The sequence below is a fragment of the Lepisosteus platostomus genome, chromosome 8, assembly GCF_059453375.1.
Source record: "Lepisosteus platostomus isolate fLepPlt1 chromosome 8, fLepPlt1.hap1, whole genome shotgun sequence".
In the NCBI taxonomy this organism is placed as follows: domain Eukaryota; kingdom Metazoa; phylum Chordata; class Actinopteri; order Semionotiformes; family Lepisosteidae; genus Lepisosteus; species Lepisosteus platostomus.
Window position 1 is genome coordinate 15,627,481 of NC_142618.1, and position 17,989 is coordinate 15,645,469.

Sequence of the window (17,989 nt, forward strand, 5' to 3'; positions counted from 1 at the left end):
CTGCGCGTAACCCCTGTCCTCTCGGAGACGAGTTAAAAAACACCCCAGAAGAAACCCGTCTCAGTCAGAGCAGGAACAACGACGACACCTCCGTCCCCGTGACAGTCCCACTCACGCCCCGACTGACTGTTTGACACCCGGTTTGACACCCAGCCGCTGTGCCCGCCTTGTCGAACACTCAGATCGAAAGCGCCCGTGTTTTACAGACATTTAAAACCAGAAGTCGCTTTTAATCAGCCTGACCTAGGGCAGGAGCAGGCGGTTCGGTATTTACCGTCTGTACGGAGCGAGCAGCCCACGCTCTTTATTCCAGTTCTCATCACGCACGACGCGGACAAGGGGACCTAGACCCGGGACTGGACCGGACGGGACTGAGATCCGAGACAAGAGCGCTCGCTTGAAGTATCGCAGACTCGGGTGGCATTTCTCCCAGTCCAGTTCCAGCATACTGCCCGCTATAAGCGATCGCACAATTAACTTCCACGCGTCGTGATGATGAGCGAACATATGTCGTGACAAGGTGTTTCTTTCTCGACAAATTTAGCACTTTGCAGATGTTAGAGCCTGAACAGGGCTATTTGTTCTACGGTATATTACATCACACACAGGACGAACTAATTTTCAACTTTTAAAGGTATTTTTTTGTGAAAGACAGAGTTGTTTTTTCCCTGTTTTAGATAAGCGTACATTCATTTTGATTAGATGCTGTAAACGTAGAGCGTATTTATTATTGCTGCTAATTATATTGAACATTAAATGGTTTCAGTACGTGGTTACCTAGTTAATAATAGCCCCCCCAAAAAGCTTTTATACAACACGACCTACTGTCCTGTAAATAACGTCTTGCTAATAAAACAGGTCGGAACAGTACATGGTCCTATACAGCATGTATCTGAGGGTTTGACAGGATTTAGATCCATAGTCCAGTTCTACACCGAACAGCAGAAAAAAACCCCCCGCAATATTTCGACCAAGGAGCCTTTAATTATCTTCCACAATGTGTCTTGGTTAAAATAAGCACATCTGAAATGAAAAGACTCAGATGTACAATAGCAAACGAGACAGGAGGCGCGCGCTGGAGGAGATCAAAGGATCCTCCACGCGCTCGGGCACCTCAGTCTCGCGACACACGGCCGCTGGGACTCGAGCGCCGCATCGTCACACAGGCATTATACCATCTCCAGTACAGGGCTGACGTGTAACAACAGAACACAAGACGTCTTCGAAAGAGTGCAAACCATAGGGATTGTTATTATATTATTAATGTGATAAACGGGCAAAGCCAGCCAGGGCACAATCTCCACTACAGCGGGTAGATCCTCATCTCCTCTCACTGTTATAACCCCTGTTATAAGACTGCAGCCTTCAGCAGACACACAGGTGCCAGCAGTCATCACCCCAACAATCAGTGCACCTCAACCAATCAATCAGTGCACTGCAATCAATCAATCCATCAATCAGTGCACCTCAATCAATCAATCAATTAGCTCAACTGGCTGGGTCCCTGTTGAGTGACGCCGGAGCCCGGGGTTCGAGTCCCCAGCAGAAGCGGCGGGGGCGACCATAGCCACGTGAACCACACAGCCCTACAAGATTCTCGGCAGCTGGTCTGTCAGTGAAACTATGAAGGTGGGTGTGAATGTGGGTGGAAAGATTTCGGAAAGTCAATCAGATCACTTCAGAATGCTTTATTTGCGTTACAAGCGTTGCAAACGAATTACAGAATGTAGCCCTCCTCTCTGCCCTCTCCCTGACAGTCGATGGCTGGAAATACTGTGCTCACGAACCCATACTGCCATCTCCTGGCGGGCAAAGTGAATTACAGCCGGGAGCTCCCTGACCCGATCCCTAGAGAGGCAGTCCAGAATACTCACATGATCCGAACCCGTGGTTTGCCAGCCCTGGACCTGGTGTCTTCTGCCCGAGGCTGGCTTTTACATGTGCTTTCGGCTCTGAAAAGGCTGTTGCAGGTGGCATCACTATGGCACCCGAGACATGTGCGCTGCCTCCTGCTGGTGTGCATCACGCACCGATCACGCACGGAGGTGCTCGTGCGAACACAACCAGGGCGGCAAGCCCAGGAGGGACTGTGGACATGTCTTTGAGCTGGTTACACGAGGTTGTTTTTAAAACCCACGTGCCCAGGGCAGACCCAAGTGAAGAGAGCAGCTCGCTTCAGACACGCATGAGGGAGCTCCAGCCATCAGCGGCTCAGCTGGAATGCAAACCAGCAGAGAGCTGGGTCCCTCTGGACCACAGCTGGGGACGCCCTGGGCTGAGCTCTCTTCTACCCTGCCTGCCACTCCCACCACTAATAATAGCCAACCCAGAGCCTTTCGGTTCTGCTTAAACACTTCTCTAATCTTCTCTGTAGCAGTGGGGATTTTATTTCAGTATCTGAACTACAAGTGGGAAATTTGCATGTACTGCGCCATGTCGCATCCCGAACGCTGAGCTGCAGGATTTCTCCGCACATGCCCCGTTGGCTGCAGACTGGACACGATGATGATGATGATGATGATGATGAGCCCAGGTTCAGAGAGAGGACTTCATCCTCGGGTATGGAGGTTTACTGCAGTGCCTTTATGACTTCACTGCCACTGTTACCTCGACTGGACCATGTATTGACTCCAGTGTCTATCAGATGTTACCCTGATTCCACTGTGCTTTAGTATAGCCTGCTCTGCCTTCATCCATGGAGCTCTGCAGGAAACTCCCGACAGAGAACAGGCCTCGAGGCAGAGAACAGGCTGCTCCAGATCTAAGCGTTGCAAAGCAGAACGTAAAAGAAAACCAAAAGCTGGGGTTGGGATGAGGCTGCATGAGGATAGTTTACAGCATCTCTGCCTCCCTGCTCCTCTGTTAGACAGCTCACTCTGATGCAGAGTCACCACTGAGCAGACCAGTGAGCCGCCTTGTAGTGAACATAGGGTGCTTACACTATAGTGCAAGAGAACCATTGAAGACATCCTAATTTTCATACGGATTGCATTGAATTATATTTGGGCACAAAAATGAAATAAGTGGAGGAAAGGGACACAGGCACACAGATGAGCCCAGTAATATTCAGAAGATCCTGTGTCACTGGCTAAACAGCCAATCAGCAATATTGATTGACACTATTCTCAAAAACCTGAAGGGAATCACATCACCTGTTTTTTTCAGAATGTCAAATAAGCCTGTCAGTTGGTTAACAAGCTGTTTTAATTCCTAGATTCAGAGTAACTAAAGAGCTAAAGAACATCAGCTCTCTGGGTATGCCAGAACTGGCCAGAGCAGTTGGACTCCTGGACCTCAGGTGTCCTACCGTCCTGGACCTCAGGCGTCTCACCCCCCTGGATCTCTGAGTGTCCTCCCCAGAGGAAGTAGAGAGATGCTGTCGTCAGAGTGGTTTATAAGGATGGAGAGGGAGCAGGGAAGAGGAGATGATATAACCTAAACCTGCAGGGATACCCTGGCCTGCCCTAGCCCCCAGTGGACTACAGGGCACTGCTGGGATCGTCCGTCTCCGTCTGAGTGAGGGACAGCTGGCAGACAAAAGGCCTGGGTGAAGTACAATAAAGGTCATTCCACTTGTCCCCTGTAAGAAGACAGAAAGAGATTGTCAATCAGCCCATTGGAGTCAATGAGGACAGAACACAACTAAGGTACCTATTATGCAAATTGAACTTTTGCACTTATAATATAAGAGAGTATTATTAGAGACAGGATCCTATGAGTGTATGGGAAATATTATTCTAGACAGAATTCTATCAGTGTAATTACTTTACAGTATATGAAAAAGTGGTACCCAATTAGACATACTTACAGAAAGACAGAGAAACGGGCAGAAAGGCAGACACAGAAAGACGGGCATATACATGCAGACACAATACAGAAAGACAGAGAGATAGAGAGACAGTGACAAAGGCAGGGAGGACAATGTGACGGATTTACAGAACGTCAGAGACAGACAGTGACAGAGGGAAACAGAATGACGAGACAGATTTACACAAAGGCAGTGACACAGGCCTGTCACAGACAGAATTAAAAGACGTACTTAGAGAGACAGAGAAGCTTTGGGAAAGACGGACACTGACTCTGGACAAGCAGAGACATGTACAGACGGAATACTGAGACACACTCACTGTGAGAGTTCATTTCAAGGCAGTGTTCATTTCCAGAACAATTGTTTGGCTCTCCTGGAGCCCAGGCGGTGTAATTCCATCTGCTCCCATCCAACCACAGATACTTCAGGGACTGAGGGAAAAGGACAGCGGTCTCTGTGTCAGAGGCACTAACTCTTTAAAAGCATGCATCCATGCTTCCCAGGTTTCACTTGCATTAATCATAACTCCACACTCTTAAACTGTTTTCACACTGTCGCAGATTTACCAGCCCCTCCTGTAGCTTTACAGAACCATCGGCGCTCTTCCTGTGGTTTTACCATATTCTCTGTGACCTTAGATCTGCTACAGTGTCACAGTGATCCACTGTATCTTTACCACACTGTCACAGTAATCTACTACAGATATACTACAGTGTTGCAGTGATCCACTGTATCTTTACCACACTGTCACGGTAATCTACTACAGATATACTACAGTGTTGCAGTGATCCACTGTATCTTTACCACACTGTCACAGTAATTACTACAGATATACTACAGTGTCGCAGTGATTCACTATCTTTACCACACTGTTACAGTAATCTACTATAGATATACTACAGCTTGACAGTGATCTACTCTATCTTTACCACACTGTCACAGTAATCACTATAGATATACTACAGTTTCACAGTGATCTACTGAATCTTTACCACAGTGATACAGTAATCTACTATAGATATACTACAGTTTCACAGTGATCTACTGTATCTTTACCACACTGTCACAGTAATCTACTATAGATCGACTACTACAGTGTCACAGTGATCTACAGTATCTTTACCACACTGTCACAGTATTTACTATAGATATACTGTACTACTGCAGTGATCACAGCAAACGTTTCATTTAGTGTGAACAGAACTAAATCAGTATTTATCTAGTAACCGAATGGGTGATGACACTGCTTGTGATTTTAAAGCTGACAAATGAGCTGTCAAGAAATAAACAAAATGTAAAAAGAAGCACGAAAGATTTTCAAAGAAAATAAACTTTCCCAGAAAATGAACACATGATCACTTTCTTTCTTCTTGGGCACTGACTACACCGAGGGTCTGTACTAAAACATTGTGGCTTTAATGGATATAAGTTCACAGTAGAACTGTTATTTGTAGTTTTGTATCGAAGTCTGCAATGCTACTCTGTTCTCATCTGTGGATTAGCGCTTTGCATTCAAATGTGCATTCATTTTCAGTTCCCTTATTGTTTCTAAGTTCTTTTTTGTGTCTGAGGGGGGATCTGTACAGCATTTGTTCATCCAGTTTTCATTTCTTTCTTTGAGTGTTTGCAAAACCACAGGAAGTCTGCAATTCCTCTTTTCCTCTGACCACCTCCTGTTACTTTCTACCCTCATTTCTCTCTCCCAGTGTCCCCTTGCCGCCACCTAGTGGCCAAAACCCGTGTCGACACTCTCAGAAGCAGCGGCTCAGTGGAGCTCTCCAATCCAACACGTGCTGGCTGCAGTCTTGTATTCCAAAGATTGTGTTGCGAACTGATATTGCAACCTGACATACCCACGGCGGTTTTCCTCACCCCTGGGAAACGAAAACCTCCTAACCAGATGCCGGGAGAATTGCACTTCTTCTTCAGGGTCAGGTGGTAGATCAACACGTTCTCGGTTGGGGAGTGGATGGAGGCCAGGTGGCTTCGAGGGGAGAGGCTCCTGCAGTACATCTGGGGGAACAGCGGACGGGACAGAGGTCAGGCTGGCTCCCCCGAAAGGCCACAGACAACCAGCAGAGCTCCCACACCAGAGAGAGGAGTGACACAGCTCTCCCTGACAGAGCTCCCACACCAGAGAGAGGAGTGACACAGCTCTCCCTGACAGAGCTCCCACACCAGAGAGAGGAGTGACACAGCTCTCCCCGACACAGCTCCCACACCAGAGAGAGGAGTGACACAGCTCTCCCCGACAGCGCTCCCACACCAGAGAGAGGAGTGACACAGCTCTCCCCGACACAGCTCCCACACCAGAGAGAGGAGTGACACAGCTCTCCCCGACACAGCTCCCACACCAGAGAGAGGAGTGACACAGCTCTCCCTGACACAGCTCCCACGCCAGAGAGAGGAGTGACACAGCTCTCCCTGACAGCGCTCCCACACCAGAGAGAGGAGTGACACAGCTCTCCCTGACACAGCTCCCACGCCAGAGAGAGGAGTGACACAGCTCTCCCTGACACAGCTCCCACGCCAGAGAGAGGAGTGACACAGCTCTCCCTGACAGCGCTCCCACACCAGAGAGAGGAGTGACACAGCTCTCCCCGACAGCGCTCCCACACCAGAGAGAGGAGTGACAGCTCTCCCCGACAGCGCTCCCACACCAGAGAGAGGAGTGACACAGCTCTCCCCGACAGCGCTCCCACACCAGAGAGAGGAGTGACAGCTCTCCCCGACAGCGCTCCCACACCAGAGAGAGGAGTGACACAGCTCTCCCTGACGGCACTGAGCAGTGAGCCCTGAAAATGCATGACCTAATCTGCATTTCTTGGAGAAATATTTGGCAGTTGATTAGAAACATTTGAAAGTTTACGATATTTAAAGACGGTCTTAATTTATATTGACCTATAGATTTGTTACCTCTGCATCCAGAAATGGTTTGATTTGGTGAAAGAACTTAAAACATTTCTTGCCGACTTTGAACCAGTCATTGAATCCAGCCTTATTGCATCGTGGAGGACACAGACCACCGCTACAGCCACGGAGTCCTGGAACTTCACGTAGAGACAGAGCCAATCAATCAACCAATCAACCAATCAACCAATCAACCAATCAACCAATCAATCAAATAGCCTTAAAATGTGTTGTCAAGAAAAGAACAGCTCTAAGACCAGCCCCCTGCAGACCTGCAGAGTCGCGTGGGGAGAGACAGGCGCTGAGGTGTCATGGCGAATCAGAGTGGTGGAAACCAAGCAGAATGAACTGTGCCAGCCTGGACAGACCCGGGCTGTGAGTGCTAAATGAAGAGGCTTACCTGCAGCAGACAGCACTGCTATTGCGCCCAGAACACACAGCAGAAGCACAGCCTTCATCTCCAGAGTTGATACTGCAGGAGGAAAGAGAATTAACCCTCAAAATGCCAGTCAGAATGCCCAGGAGATGAGCCTCATGGGACACAGAGACACAGAGACACAAGCCATCTTCCATTTATTTTGTGTATACAGACTTTAACGTTCAGGGTTTTTCTTTTTGAAATAAAGTTGGACATAACATTGAGTACAAGTAAGGGTTTACGGCAAACTGAAAAGAGAAGAAAGGAAACAATGTTCCTGCTGTGCAGCCTTCTTTGGGATCGATGCCTTTTTTTTTCAACATGGAATAAACCTTTACTTATTCCTTTGCCGCCTGACGCAGCTCCCTGCTTGAATAACATTTAGTACCGTGCTTCAACAGACAGTTTCTTGATACCACATCTTAGATAACTAGAGCACATGGCAATTAATTGCACGGTTTTCTCCACCACATGGGCTTAGAGGCTGAGATGCAAGAGTTATTTTCGAGTCGTTTGAAGCAGAGCACTTGTTAAACGAGGAGAGTGCTGTGTCCAGCTCTCCCACTGATTTCTGTTAGTACCTACCGGAGGAGTCTGCAAGCGAAGCTGTTTCATACATACCCAGTGCAGTGACGGGCGTCCTCCTGTCCGAGCCGTTCTTGTCCCTCTGTCGCCAGGACCTCTGAGCTCGGCTCGGACAGGGGCGGCAGCATTTATAGCTCCTGGGTTTGGCGTTTTTCACCTGCCTTATAAGGCGACGTTCTGGAAAGTGCTGCCCTCTGGGTTCCCAGAGTCCTTTGTGCCTCTGGGCACGTTGGCTTTCCACAATGCGGCTTGTCACGTCCACTCTTGTGAGTGTGAGTGGCTTTGACACCTCTCACTGTCCGCGTGCGGTTCACGTGCACACGCTAAGAACAGACTCACTCCTGTTTGTGGGAGCTGTGTGTGCTCCACAGCTAGCAGTAAGAGGGGTCCGTTTCGAGTGTTCTGCCCCACAGCGCGCAACATTCAGAAAAAGACAAGATTTTCTCTGAAAACGTCAGAAAAAAAAGAAGGTTGAGGATGAGTTGTGAGAATTTGTTGTGGAGCGATCCTGCTGCTCTGTGCCCCTGCCTGCACACAGATTGGGCCCAAGAGTGAGGAACTGCACACTGGAAACCAGCATTTCATAGACAGATTAAAACAAAATAAAGAGGAACTAGTTTAAGACAAGGAAGGCGATACAAAAGTACATGATAAAGGGCAAGAATTTAAGGACATAAAAAGCTTAGTATTATTTTCTTCTCGTGTCTGTGCATTGAGAGTCTGAGGGCTTTACTAACAGTTATAGGGCTCAGCAATACGCTATCATACCACAGGCAGCAAGAATAATACTGATGAACACTGAAGTATAAACACACACACTTAAGGGAAGTGGTCCAGAACTCTTTTCAATCTGTCTTTTCTATGTTCTATGTTTTTTTCTGTGTCTAAGTTTGAGGTTTGTGTTTGTGTTAAGAAGTCCTGTGTGCTAGAAGGAAGAAGCTCACAGGACGGAGACTGCTACAGTTCACACTTGGTGCTTAACGTGTTTTTATGCGTCTCTTTAGACAGAGATTAAAGAGAAAGACTGAGCCAGAAATTCACAGACTTTGCATTTCAACATACTTTATTTCTGACAGCTTTTGCAAAAAGCAACCCGTCCATTTTCTAAGTGCTGCTTCCAATTCAGGGTCACGGCGGAGCCACAGTCTATCCTGGCAAGCACCAGGTGCAAGGCGGGGTACACCCTGGACAGGACGCCAGTCCATTGCGGGGCACCCAGAAACACACACACCCCAGGGCATATTTTCCCAGAAGCCAGCTAACCTGCCTGAATCTCTTTGGACTGTGGGAGGAAACCGGAGCACCCAAAGGATACCCACATGAACACAGGGAGAACATACAAACTACACACAGAGCCCACCCCAACCCCAGTTGAACCCAGAGCTCATTGTATGTTATGTAGTGTAGTTTGTGTCACTGTCATCATTAATAAACATCTGTTTAACCAAGTGCACCTGGATTATTACTCTTTTCACCAAAGCTGTTTCAGAGAAAGAATTCATGTGCCTCTAATTACACCAACCACTCGGGTATATTCTGGAGAAATCACTTACAAGCTGGGAGTTATGAATAAATATTTTATTTGTGGACTAAACTGCTTGGTCAATCTCTGATTTTCACCATTTTCATAACCCCCCTTTGTACCAGTTGCTGTCAGTACAGGATTCTCTGGTTCAAGTAGTTTTGTGCGAGAGTAAAGAGTAATAATTTACAGAAGTAGATTTCATATTTGTGCAGCGTTTTCCTCGAATTGTACAATGGCATCGACACGGAACGTTATCACTATAATTATGCACTGCCATGTCTCCCATGCACGTTTTTCACGGCATTCAACAGCGCTCATCTGAACTCATGTGGGAGCTCACAATGCAGGGCCAACACGAGACAGTGGGCATTGATTTGGGCCAGAGCAGCATCACTGCTGGCCACCCAGTGCTGCTGAAGAAAACCAGGCCTGCTTTTGGGCTGGGCAGACCAAAACTGTCTGCGGTGATTCGGCCTTTCTTGCAGGAGCTGTTCATGGAACCTGGTTAAGCATCAATCCAGTGACCTGCCTGTTTACCCCAGGATGAAAGGACCTGGATGGATTAGGTTTCCAGCTGCCAAGCGGAGGGGATGTTTGCTGAGATGCAGTGATCAAAGCAATCATATAGCTAGTTGGCCTAGTTAATTACGTTGTGGGTAAATGATTTAGTGTCTATCAGCAGTCCAGAAACACGCTGTATAAGTGTTGCGCCACACCCCCGGAGGACTCGTCATTCCACCTCGCATTCCAGCACGGTTCCCAGTTAGACCATTTACCCCAGCCCTTCACACTCTCCCCTGGGCTCAGTATTGGGGTTTTCATGGTTAGAGCTACTTCGGCTTTTCACTATTACTTACTACTTGGTTTTTGGCTTCCTGACCCTGGTTTGTTCTCCGACTACGTCTCCCGGTTTTGGTTTTGGTACTTTGGTTCTCGTTCTGGTTTTGATTCTCGGCTTCCGGCTCCACTTCTGGTTTTGTACTTTTGCACTGGTTTGTTAACCTTCTTCTTTCGGACCTCGGACTGTTATTTCGACTACGCCTCTGGGGATTGCCCTGGTTTTTCTGCCTCACTAATATTTTCTAACAATAAGTTTAGATCTGGAGAGGAGAAGAAGAGAAGAGAGAGAGGGGAGTCTGGAGGAGCTGAAACTTGAAGCTTGTGCCAGGAGAGAGCCCTTACTTCATGATCATCCAGACAAAACCCGACTACAGCTCAGTGTTCCAGCCTTGCTAGAGAGAGCGTGCTGTTCTGTGTTCTCAGGGAACCTGGGTTGCCTGAATAAAAATATCTCGGTTAAAGACAGCTTTTCCTGCTTGTGAGTGCATTTTTAGAATAGAGAGATAATCTCCCCTTTATTTTGTTGTTTCCGGGTTTGTGGAAAGAGAGGGATTTAACTGCAGGTTAGAAGGCAGCTTATCTCTTATTTTATTCTCTGCAGGCTTTATTTAAGAGTCGAATGCTAGGAAGCAGCCTGGGGTCTTCTGGGTGACTAGAACGTTAGGCCTCTGGAACGCCTTGTCTGTACATACTGTAAATATAGTAACTTGTGCGTGGTATTTTTGTTGTGCGTAGCGTAGTTTGTGTCACTGTGATTGTTAATAAATACTTGTTTAACCGAGTGTGCCTGGGTTATTACTCTTTTCACCACAGCTGTGCCAGAGAACAAAGAATTCACATGCCTCTAGTTATGCCAACCAATCGGGTATAATCTGGAGAAGTCACTTACAAGTTAGGGGGTTAAACATATTTATTTTACTTATTGACTAAACTGCTCGGTCGATCCCTAATACTCATTATTTTCGCAACCCCCCTCTTTTGTATCAATATGTTCTCATCTCTTCCAAAGATAAATTGAATTTCAGCTACTAAAAGTATTGATGGGATCAACATTCTCTCCTTATGTATACACTATCTTAGTTTTATGTCCACTTGAATAATTCTTGTGTGCTAGAAAGAAGCAGCTCTCAGTTCACAGCTTCTCTGGATGGGGGAGGGTGTCAGTAGGACTGAGATGAGATGAGATGGGGGTATCTGTGTGGGCAAGTGACTGACTCTAACCTCTAACTGGAAACTTTGTTGCAATTCTTGCAAAACAGCCATAAACCCACAAGAAACACTTGATGTTTATCACAGATATCACATATGCACCCAGTGTCACACAGCTCCTTTACACATAATTCACCCTGCAAACATCTGCACCCAGTGCCTGGGCCTGAGGGGAGTCTGGTGTGGTCACATGTCTGTGTCTAGGACAATATGCTCAGGATCATTGCAGTCCAGGACACAAGAGGAGATTAACACCTGGCTGAAGAGTAGAGAAAAGACTTGTCTTTATAGGGCAATCTGACTGCAAATGTAACTACACAGACTTTTTTAATAGCATAGAAGACTACAGAATTTTTCTAACTCTCTCACACTGAAAGAGCTGGTACGTAATGAGAGGGACAGAAGACTGCAGAACCAAATGAAATAACAATAAAATAAACAGTGTGATAATTTTAATCCCAAAACTGGCAACTTGCTTCTATTTATCCTAAAGGATCTTCAACTAAAAAATATTTGATTCCAATGGTAGAAGATGAGAAAACATTACACAAGCGGTGGTGAAAACCTCCTATTCTCTTATCCCTTCTGTCTCTTCAAAGTATCTCAGTTTTTTTCTGAGATATTGATTCTGACATTGGTGATCTCTTACCAAAAATGAGAGATAAAGTGGGACTTTATATACGTGTGTAGGTATCTGTCACGGCCTAAACACTGAACACTGAACCCTGGGGTGAGACCCAGCTGTCCTTCATGTCCAGTAGCCAGGGCACCGGCCCTACACACTGTGTGAGTGTCTTGTGTTCCTGGGCCAGGAGCTGGGCTGAACTCAGCAGTTGGGTCAGATCCTGCTGAGGGATCAGGTTTGACTTCCACATTGCTGTTTTTACTCCTCATGATGAAGAAGAAAATGAAAGTGTTCAGATCATCATGTGAGAACAGTGTTTTTTAGGAAGAAATTCGGCAGAATGGGCAAAACCTGCTCCAAGCCGGTGTGCAAAATTGGCAGAAACTCACCTGAGCAGACTTGTGTTTGCTGCCAAACTCGCTTCCACCAAATATCGAGATCATGGGTCTGAGCACTGCTCTTCTTAAACCCTTGTGTTCTTTGTAGCAACAGAGACAGCAGGCAGCCCTGTCTGACTCCTGTTTTCACCATGAAGATGTCGGCATGTGTCCATTGAGAACAACTCTTCTAAATGACTGTAGGTAAAGCTACAACTCCTCCAGAGTTCCATGATATGCCATGATTTCCCACAGGGTGCTTGATCAAGGCTGTCGAAGGCTTTCTGCAAGTCCACAGCTGTCAGATGTATTCCTCCTTCTGGTCTAATTGACAGTGAGAAAGACCACAGCAAAGTGATGGATGCAAGACCTGTCCTGTCTGAATCCTGCCTGGTCTCTCAGTTCTTGACCCAGAACTTTTGACAGCCTTTCTAGGATGATCCTGCTCTAGACTTTCCTCGGCCCAGATAAAAGCATAATGCCCCTGTAGCTGTTGCCTTTTCTGGAGAGTTCTGCTGGATGACCTACAGTCCACTCTGGGTACTTCTTCCTCCTTCCATACCTGTTCGAAGAGTTGATACAGCAGGTCTGCTGCCTCGGCCTGGTCTGGGGGTACCCCATCATCTCTGGGCGCCATCGTTGTCAGGAGAAGCAGCGAAGCGGCTGGTTGGGACCCCATGCGAGGCTGTGGTAGATAAGTCCCGGAAAAGTTCCGGAAAGTTTAGGAACCAAATCCTAAAAACGGAAAGTGATGCCGTAGTCAAGGGATTGAGGAAGGGTTTCGAGAGCCCAAAGACGATTAGGTTTAAAGTGCTCTTTCCCAAAAAGGTAAAGCGAGGGTTGAGCTCGGAAGAGGGAACCTCAGTAGTGAGCGGAGACTGAGTGGGTATAAATAGTGAAGAGCCTGAGGAATGATAATTGATTAATTAGTGCGTGCGCGGGTGAGAGGTGCTCGTACAGAAGTAGATTTCATATTTGTGCAGCGTTTTCCTCGAATTGTACAACGGCATTGACACAGAACGTTATCACTATAATTATGCACTGCCATGTCTCCCATGCACGTTTTTCACGGCATTCAACAGCGCTCATCTGAACTCATGTGGGAGCTCACAATGCAGGGCCAACACGAGACAGTGGGCATTGATTTGGGCCAGAGCAGCATCACTGCTGGCCACCCAGTGCTGCTGAAGAAAACCAGGCCTGCTTTTGGGCTGGGCAGACCAAAACTGTCTGCGGTGATTCGGCCTTTCTTGCAGGAGCTGTTCATGGAACCTGGTTAAGCATCAATCCAGTGACCTGCCTGTTTACCCCAGGATGAAAGGACCTGGATGGATTAGGTTTCCAGCTGCCAAGCGGAGGGGATGTTTGCTGAGATGCAGTGATCAAAGCAATCATATAGCTAGTTGGCCTAGTTAATTACGTTGTGGGTAAATGATTTAGTGTCTATCAGCAGTCCAGAAACACGCTGTATAAGTGTTGCGCCACACCCCCGGAGGACTCGTCATTCCACCTCGCATTCCAGCACGGTTCCCAGTTAGACCATTTACCCCAGCCCTTCACACTCTCCCCTGGGCTCAGTATTGGGGTTTTCATGGTTAGAGCTACTTCGGCTTTTCACTATTACTTACTACTTGGTTTTTGGCTTCCTGACCCTGGTTTGTTCTCCGACTACGTCTCCCGGTTTTGGTTTTGGTACTTTGGTTCTCGTTCTGGTTTTGATTCTCGGCTTCCGGCTCCACTTCTGGTTTTGTACTTTTGCACTGGTTTGTTAACCTTCTTCTTTCGGACCTCGGACTGTTATTTCGACTACGCCTCTGGGGATTGCCCTGGTTTTTCTGCCTCACTAATATTTTCTAACAATAAGTTTAGATCTGGAGAGGAGAAGAAGAGAAGAGAGAGAGGGGAGTCTGGAGGAGCTGAAACTTGAAGCTTGTGCCAGGCGAGAGCCCTTACTTCATGATCATCCAGACAAAACCCGACTACAGCTCAGTGTTCCAGCCTTGCTAGAGAGAGCGTGCTGTTCTGTGTTCTTAGGGAACCTGGGTTGCCTGAATAAAAATATCTCGGTTAAAGACAGCTTTTCCTGCTTGTGAGTGCATTTTTAGAATAGAGAGATAAGCTCCCCTTTATTTTGTTGTTTCCGGGTTTGTGGAAAGAGAGGGATTTAACTGCAGGTTAGAAGGCAGCTTATCTCTTATTTTATTCTCTGTAGGCTTTATTTAAGAGTCGAATGCTAGGAAGCAGCCTGGTGTCTTCTGGGTGACTAGAACGTTAGGCCTCTGGAACGCCTTGTCTGTACATACTGTAAATATAGTAACTTGTGCGTGGTATTTTTGCTGTGCGTAGCGTAGTTTGTGTCACTGTGATTGTTAATAAATACTTGTTTAACCGAGTGTGCCTGGGTTATTACTCTTTTCACCACAGCTGTGCCAGAGAACAAAGAATTCACGTGCCTCTAGTTATGCCAACCAATCGGGTATAATCTGGAGAAGTCACTTACAAGTTAGGGGGTTAAACTTATTTATTTTACTTATTGACTAAACTGCTCGGTCGATCCCTAATACTCATTATTTTCGCAACCCCCCTCTTTTGTATCAATATGTTCTCATCTCTTCCAAAGATAAATTGAATTTCAGCTACTAAAAGTATTGATGGGATCAACATGCTCTCCTTATGTATACACTATCTTAGTTTTATGTCCACTTGAATAATTCTTGTGTGCTAGAAAGAAGCAGCTCTCAGTTCACAGCTTCTCTGGATGGGGGAGGGTGTCAGTAGGACTGAGATGAGATGAGATGGGGGTATCTGTGTGGGCAAGTGACTGACTCTAACCTCTAACTGGAAACTTTGTTGCAATTCTTGCAAAACAGCCATAAACCCACAAGAAACACTTGATGTTTATCACAGATATCACATATGCACCCAGTGTCACACAGCTCCTTTACACATAATTCACCCTGCAAACATCTGCACCCAGTGCCTGGGCCTGAGGGGAGTCTGGTGTGGTCACATGTCTGTGTCTAGGACAATATGCTCAGGATCATTGCAGTCCAGGACACAAGAGGAGATTAACACCTGGCTGAAGAGTAGAGAAAAGACTTGTGTTTATAGGGCAATCTGACTGCAAATGTAACTACACAGACTTTTTTAATAGCATAGAAGACTACAGAATTTTTCTAACTCTCTCACACTGAAAGAGCTGGTACGTAATGAGAGGGACAGAAGACTGCAGAACCAAATGAAATAACAATAAAATAAACAGTGTGATAATTTTAATCCCAAAACTGGCAACTTGCTTCTATTTATCCTAAAGGATCTTCAACTAAAAAATATTTGATTCCAATGGTAGAAGATGAGAAAACATTACACAAGCGGTGGTGAAAACCTCCTATTCTCTTATCCCTTCTGTCTCTTCAAAGTATCTCAGTTTTTTTCTGAGATATTGATTCTGACATTGGTGATCTCTTACCAAAAATGAGAGATAAAGTGGGACTTTATATATGTGTGTAGGTATCTGTCACGGCCTAAACACTGAACACTGAACCCTGGGGTGAGACCCAGCTGTCCTTCATGTCCAGTAGCCAGGGCACCGGCCCTACACACTGTGTGAGTGTCTTGTGTTCCTGGGCCAGGAGCTGGGCTGAACTCAGCAGTTGGGTCAGATCCTGCTGAGGGATCAGGTTTGACTTCCACATTGCTGTTTTTACTCCTCATGATGAAGAAGAAAATGAAAGTGTTCAGATCATCATGTGAGAACAGTGTTTTTTAGGAAGAAATTCGGCAGAATGGGCAAAACCTGCTCCAAGCCGGTGTGCAAAATTGGCAGAAACTCACCTGAGCAGACTTGTGATTGCTGCCAAACTCGCTTCCACCAAATATCGAGATCATGGGTCTGAGCACTGCTCTTCTTAAACCCTTGTGTTCTTTGTAGCAACAGAGACAGCAGGCAGCCCTGTCTGACTCCTGTTTTCACCATGAAGATGTCGGCAAGTGTCCATTGAGAACTACTCTACTAAATGACTGTAGGTAAAGCTACAACTCCTCCAGAGTTCCATGATATGCCATGATTTCCCACAGGGTGCTTGATCAAGGCTGTCGAAGGCTTTCTGCAAGTCCACAGCTGTCAGATGTATTCCTCCCTCTGGTCTAATTGACAGTGAGAAAGACCACAGCAAAGTGATGGGTGCAAGACCTGTCCTGTCTGAATCCTGCCTGGTCTCTCAGTTCTTGACCCAGAACTTTTGACAGCCTTTCTAGGATGATCCTGCTCTAGACTTTCCTCGGCATAGATAAAAGCATAATGCCCCTGTAGCTGTTGCCTTTTCTGGAGAGTTCTGCTGGATGACCTACAGTCCACTCTGGGTACTTCTTCCTCCTTCCATACCTGTTTGAAGAGTTGATACAGCAGGTCTGCTGCCTCGGCCTGGTCTGGGGGTACCCCATCATCTCTGGGCGCCATCGTTGTCAGGAGAAGCAGCGAAGCGGTTGGTTGGGACCCCATGCGAGGCTGTGGTAGATAAGTCCCGGAAGGGTTCCGGAAAGTTCTAAAAGGAACCAAATCCTAAAAACGGAAAGTGATGCCGTAGTCAAGGGATTGAGGAAGGGTTTCGAGAGCCCAAAGATGATTAGGTTTAAAGTGCTCTTTCCCAAAAAGATAAAGCGAGGGTTGAGCTCGGAAGAGGGAACCTCAGTAGTGAGCGGAGACTGAGTGGGTATAAATAGTGAAGAGCGTGAGGAATGATAATTGATTAATTAGTGTGTGCGCGGGTGAGAGGTGCTCGTGGGTATGCTGTGATGTTTAAGTGCTCGTGTGTGGTTCGTGATAGGCGGCCTGTTTAAGACCTCCCTGAAATGTTCTTCCCATCTCCTGAGCTGCTCCTCTGGCTTGGCGAGTGCTCTTCTGTGTTTATCTGTGACTGGTCGGTCAGGGGGCAGTGTCTTCCTGCCACACTGGCCACACTTCCTGCCAGCTCTCTAGTGATGTCAAGATGTCAGATGTCAAGTCTTGACATGTCTAGATTGGCTGGGTTCGCCAAGTTGACAATGAATTGCCTTTTATCTCTTCTGACACTTTTTATTCCCTTCTTTATCTGCTTGGAAGTGATCTTGTTGTGCTTTCTGTGCTCTGGTGTGACTCTTGTTGAGGGTCTGTTTAGCTGGTTGAGTGGTTCGCCCGAGATCCAGTTCTCGTGCTGTCCTGTGCTCCTACCGGAGGAGTCCTCACATGCCTCTTTCCAAGCTGTCTTTGGTCCCTGCCCTCTCTGTTCCAGGCTTTGCTCTTCCTCTTCCTCACGGTGGACAAGAGGTCGGGGTGTGTTTGGACTTGCAGAGCTTGGATTCTGTGTGAGAGGGTGATTTGGAAATGCTCTCTTATGTTCTTGTCCTGGAGTCACTAAACCAGGAGCTGATTTTAGTTGCTGGTCCAGTAACTTTCTTGTGTTTGAGCCTGAGCATTCAGCAGACTGTTGCAATCAACATAGTTCAGGTGTTTCTCCTTAGTTTTTACTGCCATTTGCTTATCCAACTTATCTTACCCTTCGTAGGCTTCAACCGGAGCATTCAGGTTTTGATTAGCATATTCAAAGTGTGCAAGCATCACAAAATGGGTGTGAATTCTCCAACGAGGTGCAGTAATATCTCGATATCAAATTGTGAAGCAACTCTTACAACACTTTTAGATCTGGCTCATCTA

At 46.7% G+C, this 17,989-nt stretch overlaps 1 protein-coding gene and 1 long non-coding RNA gene across 2 annotated transcripts; one reads left to right on the forward strand and one right to left on the reverse strand.

Moving 5' to 3' along the window:
• Window positions 1-1,673: 1,673 nt before the first annotated feature.
• On the reverse strand, window positions 1,674-7,819 carry LOC148656755 (lectin-like). The gene is made up of 6 exons (XM_088642595.1): window positions 7,758-7,819; window positions 7,119-7,190; window positions 6,725-6,858; window positions 5,681-5,821; window positions 4,128-4,239; window positions 1,674-3,580 (listed from the first exon to the last, which is right to left on the reverse strand). The coding sequence occupies exons 2-6, from the start codon at window positions 7,174-7,176 to the stop codon at window positions 3,480-3,482; spliced, it is 546 nt and encodes a 181-aa protein (XP_088498721.1). The 5' UTR covers window positions 7,177-7,190; window positions 7,758-7,819; the 3' UTR covers window positions 1,674-3,479.
• On the forward strand, window positions 3,507-9,315 carry LOC148656756 (uncharacterized). The gene is made up of 2 exons (XR_015940813.1): window positions 3,507-3,647; window positions 5,515-9,315. It is a non-coding gene; the product is annotated as an uncharacterized LOC148656756 (long non-coding RNA).
• Window positions 9,316-17,989: the final 8,674 nt, after the last annotated feature.

Excerpts from the sequence above, each read along its gene's own strand:
- LOC148656755 (XM_088642595.1), bottom strand. The coding sequence starts at position 7,176 with ATGAAGGCTGTGCTTCTGCTGTGTGTTCTGGGCGCAATAGCAGTGCTG. Across the intron at positions 6,859-7,118 it reads AGCAGTGCTGTCTGCTGCAG|TTCCAGGACTCCGTGGCTGT; the intron begins GTAAGCCTCTTC and ends CTCTACGTGAAG. Across the intron at positions 3,581-4,127 it reads CCTTGAAATGAACTCTCACA|GGGACAAGTGGAATGACCTT; the intron begins GTGAGTGTGTCT and ends GTCTTCTTACAG.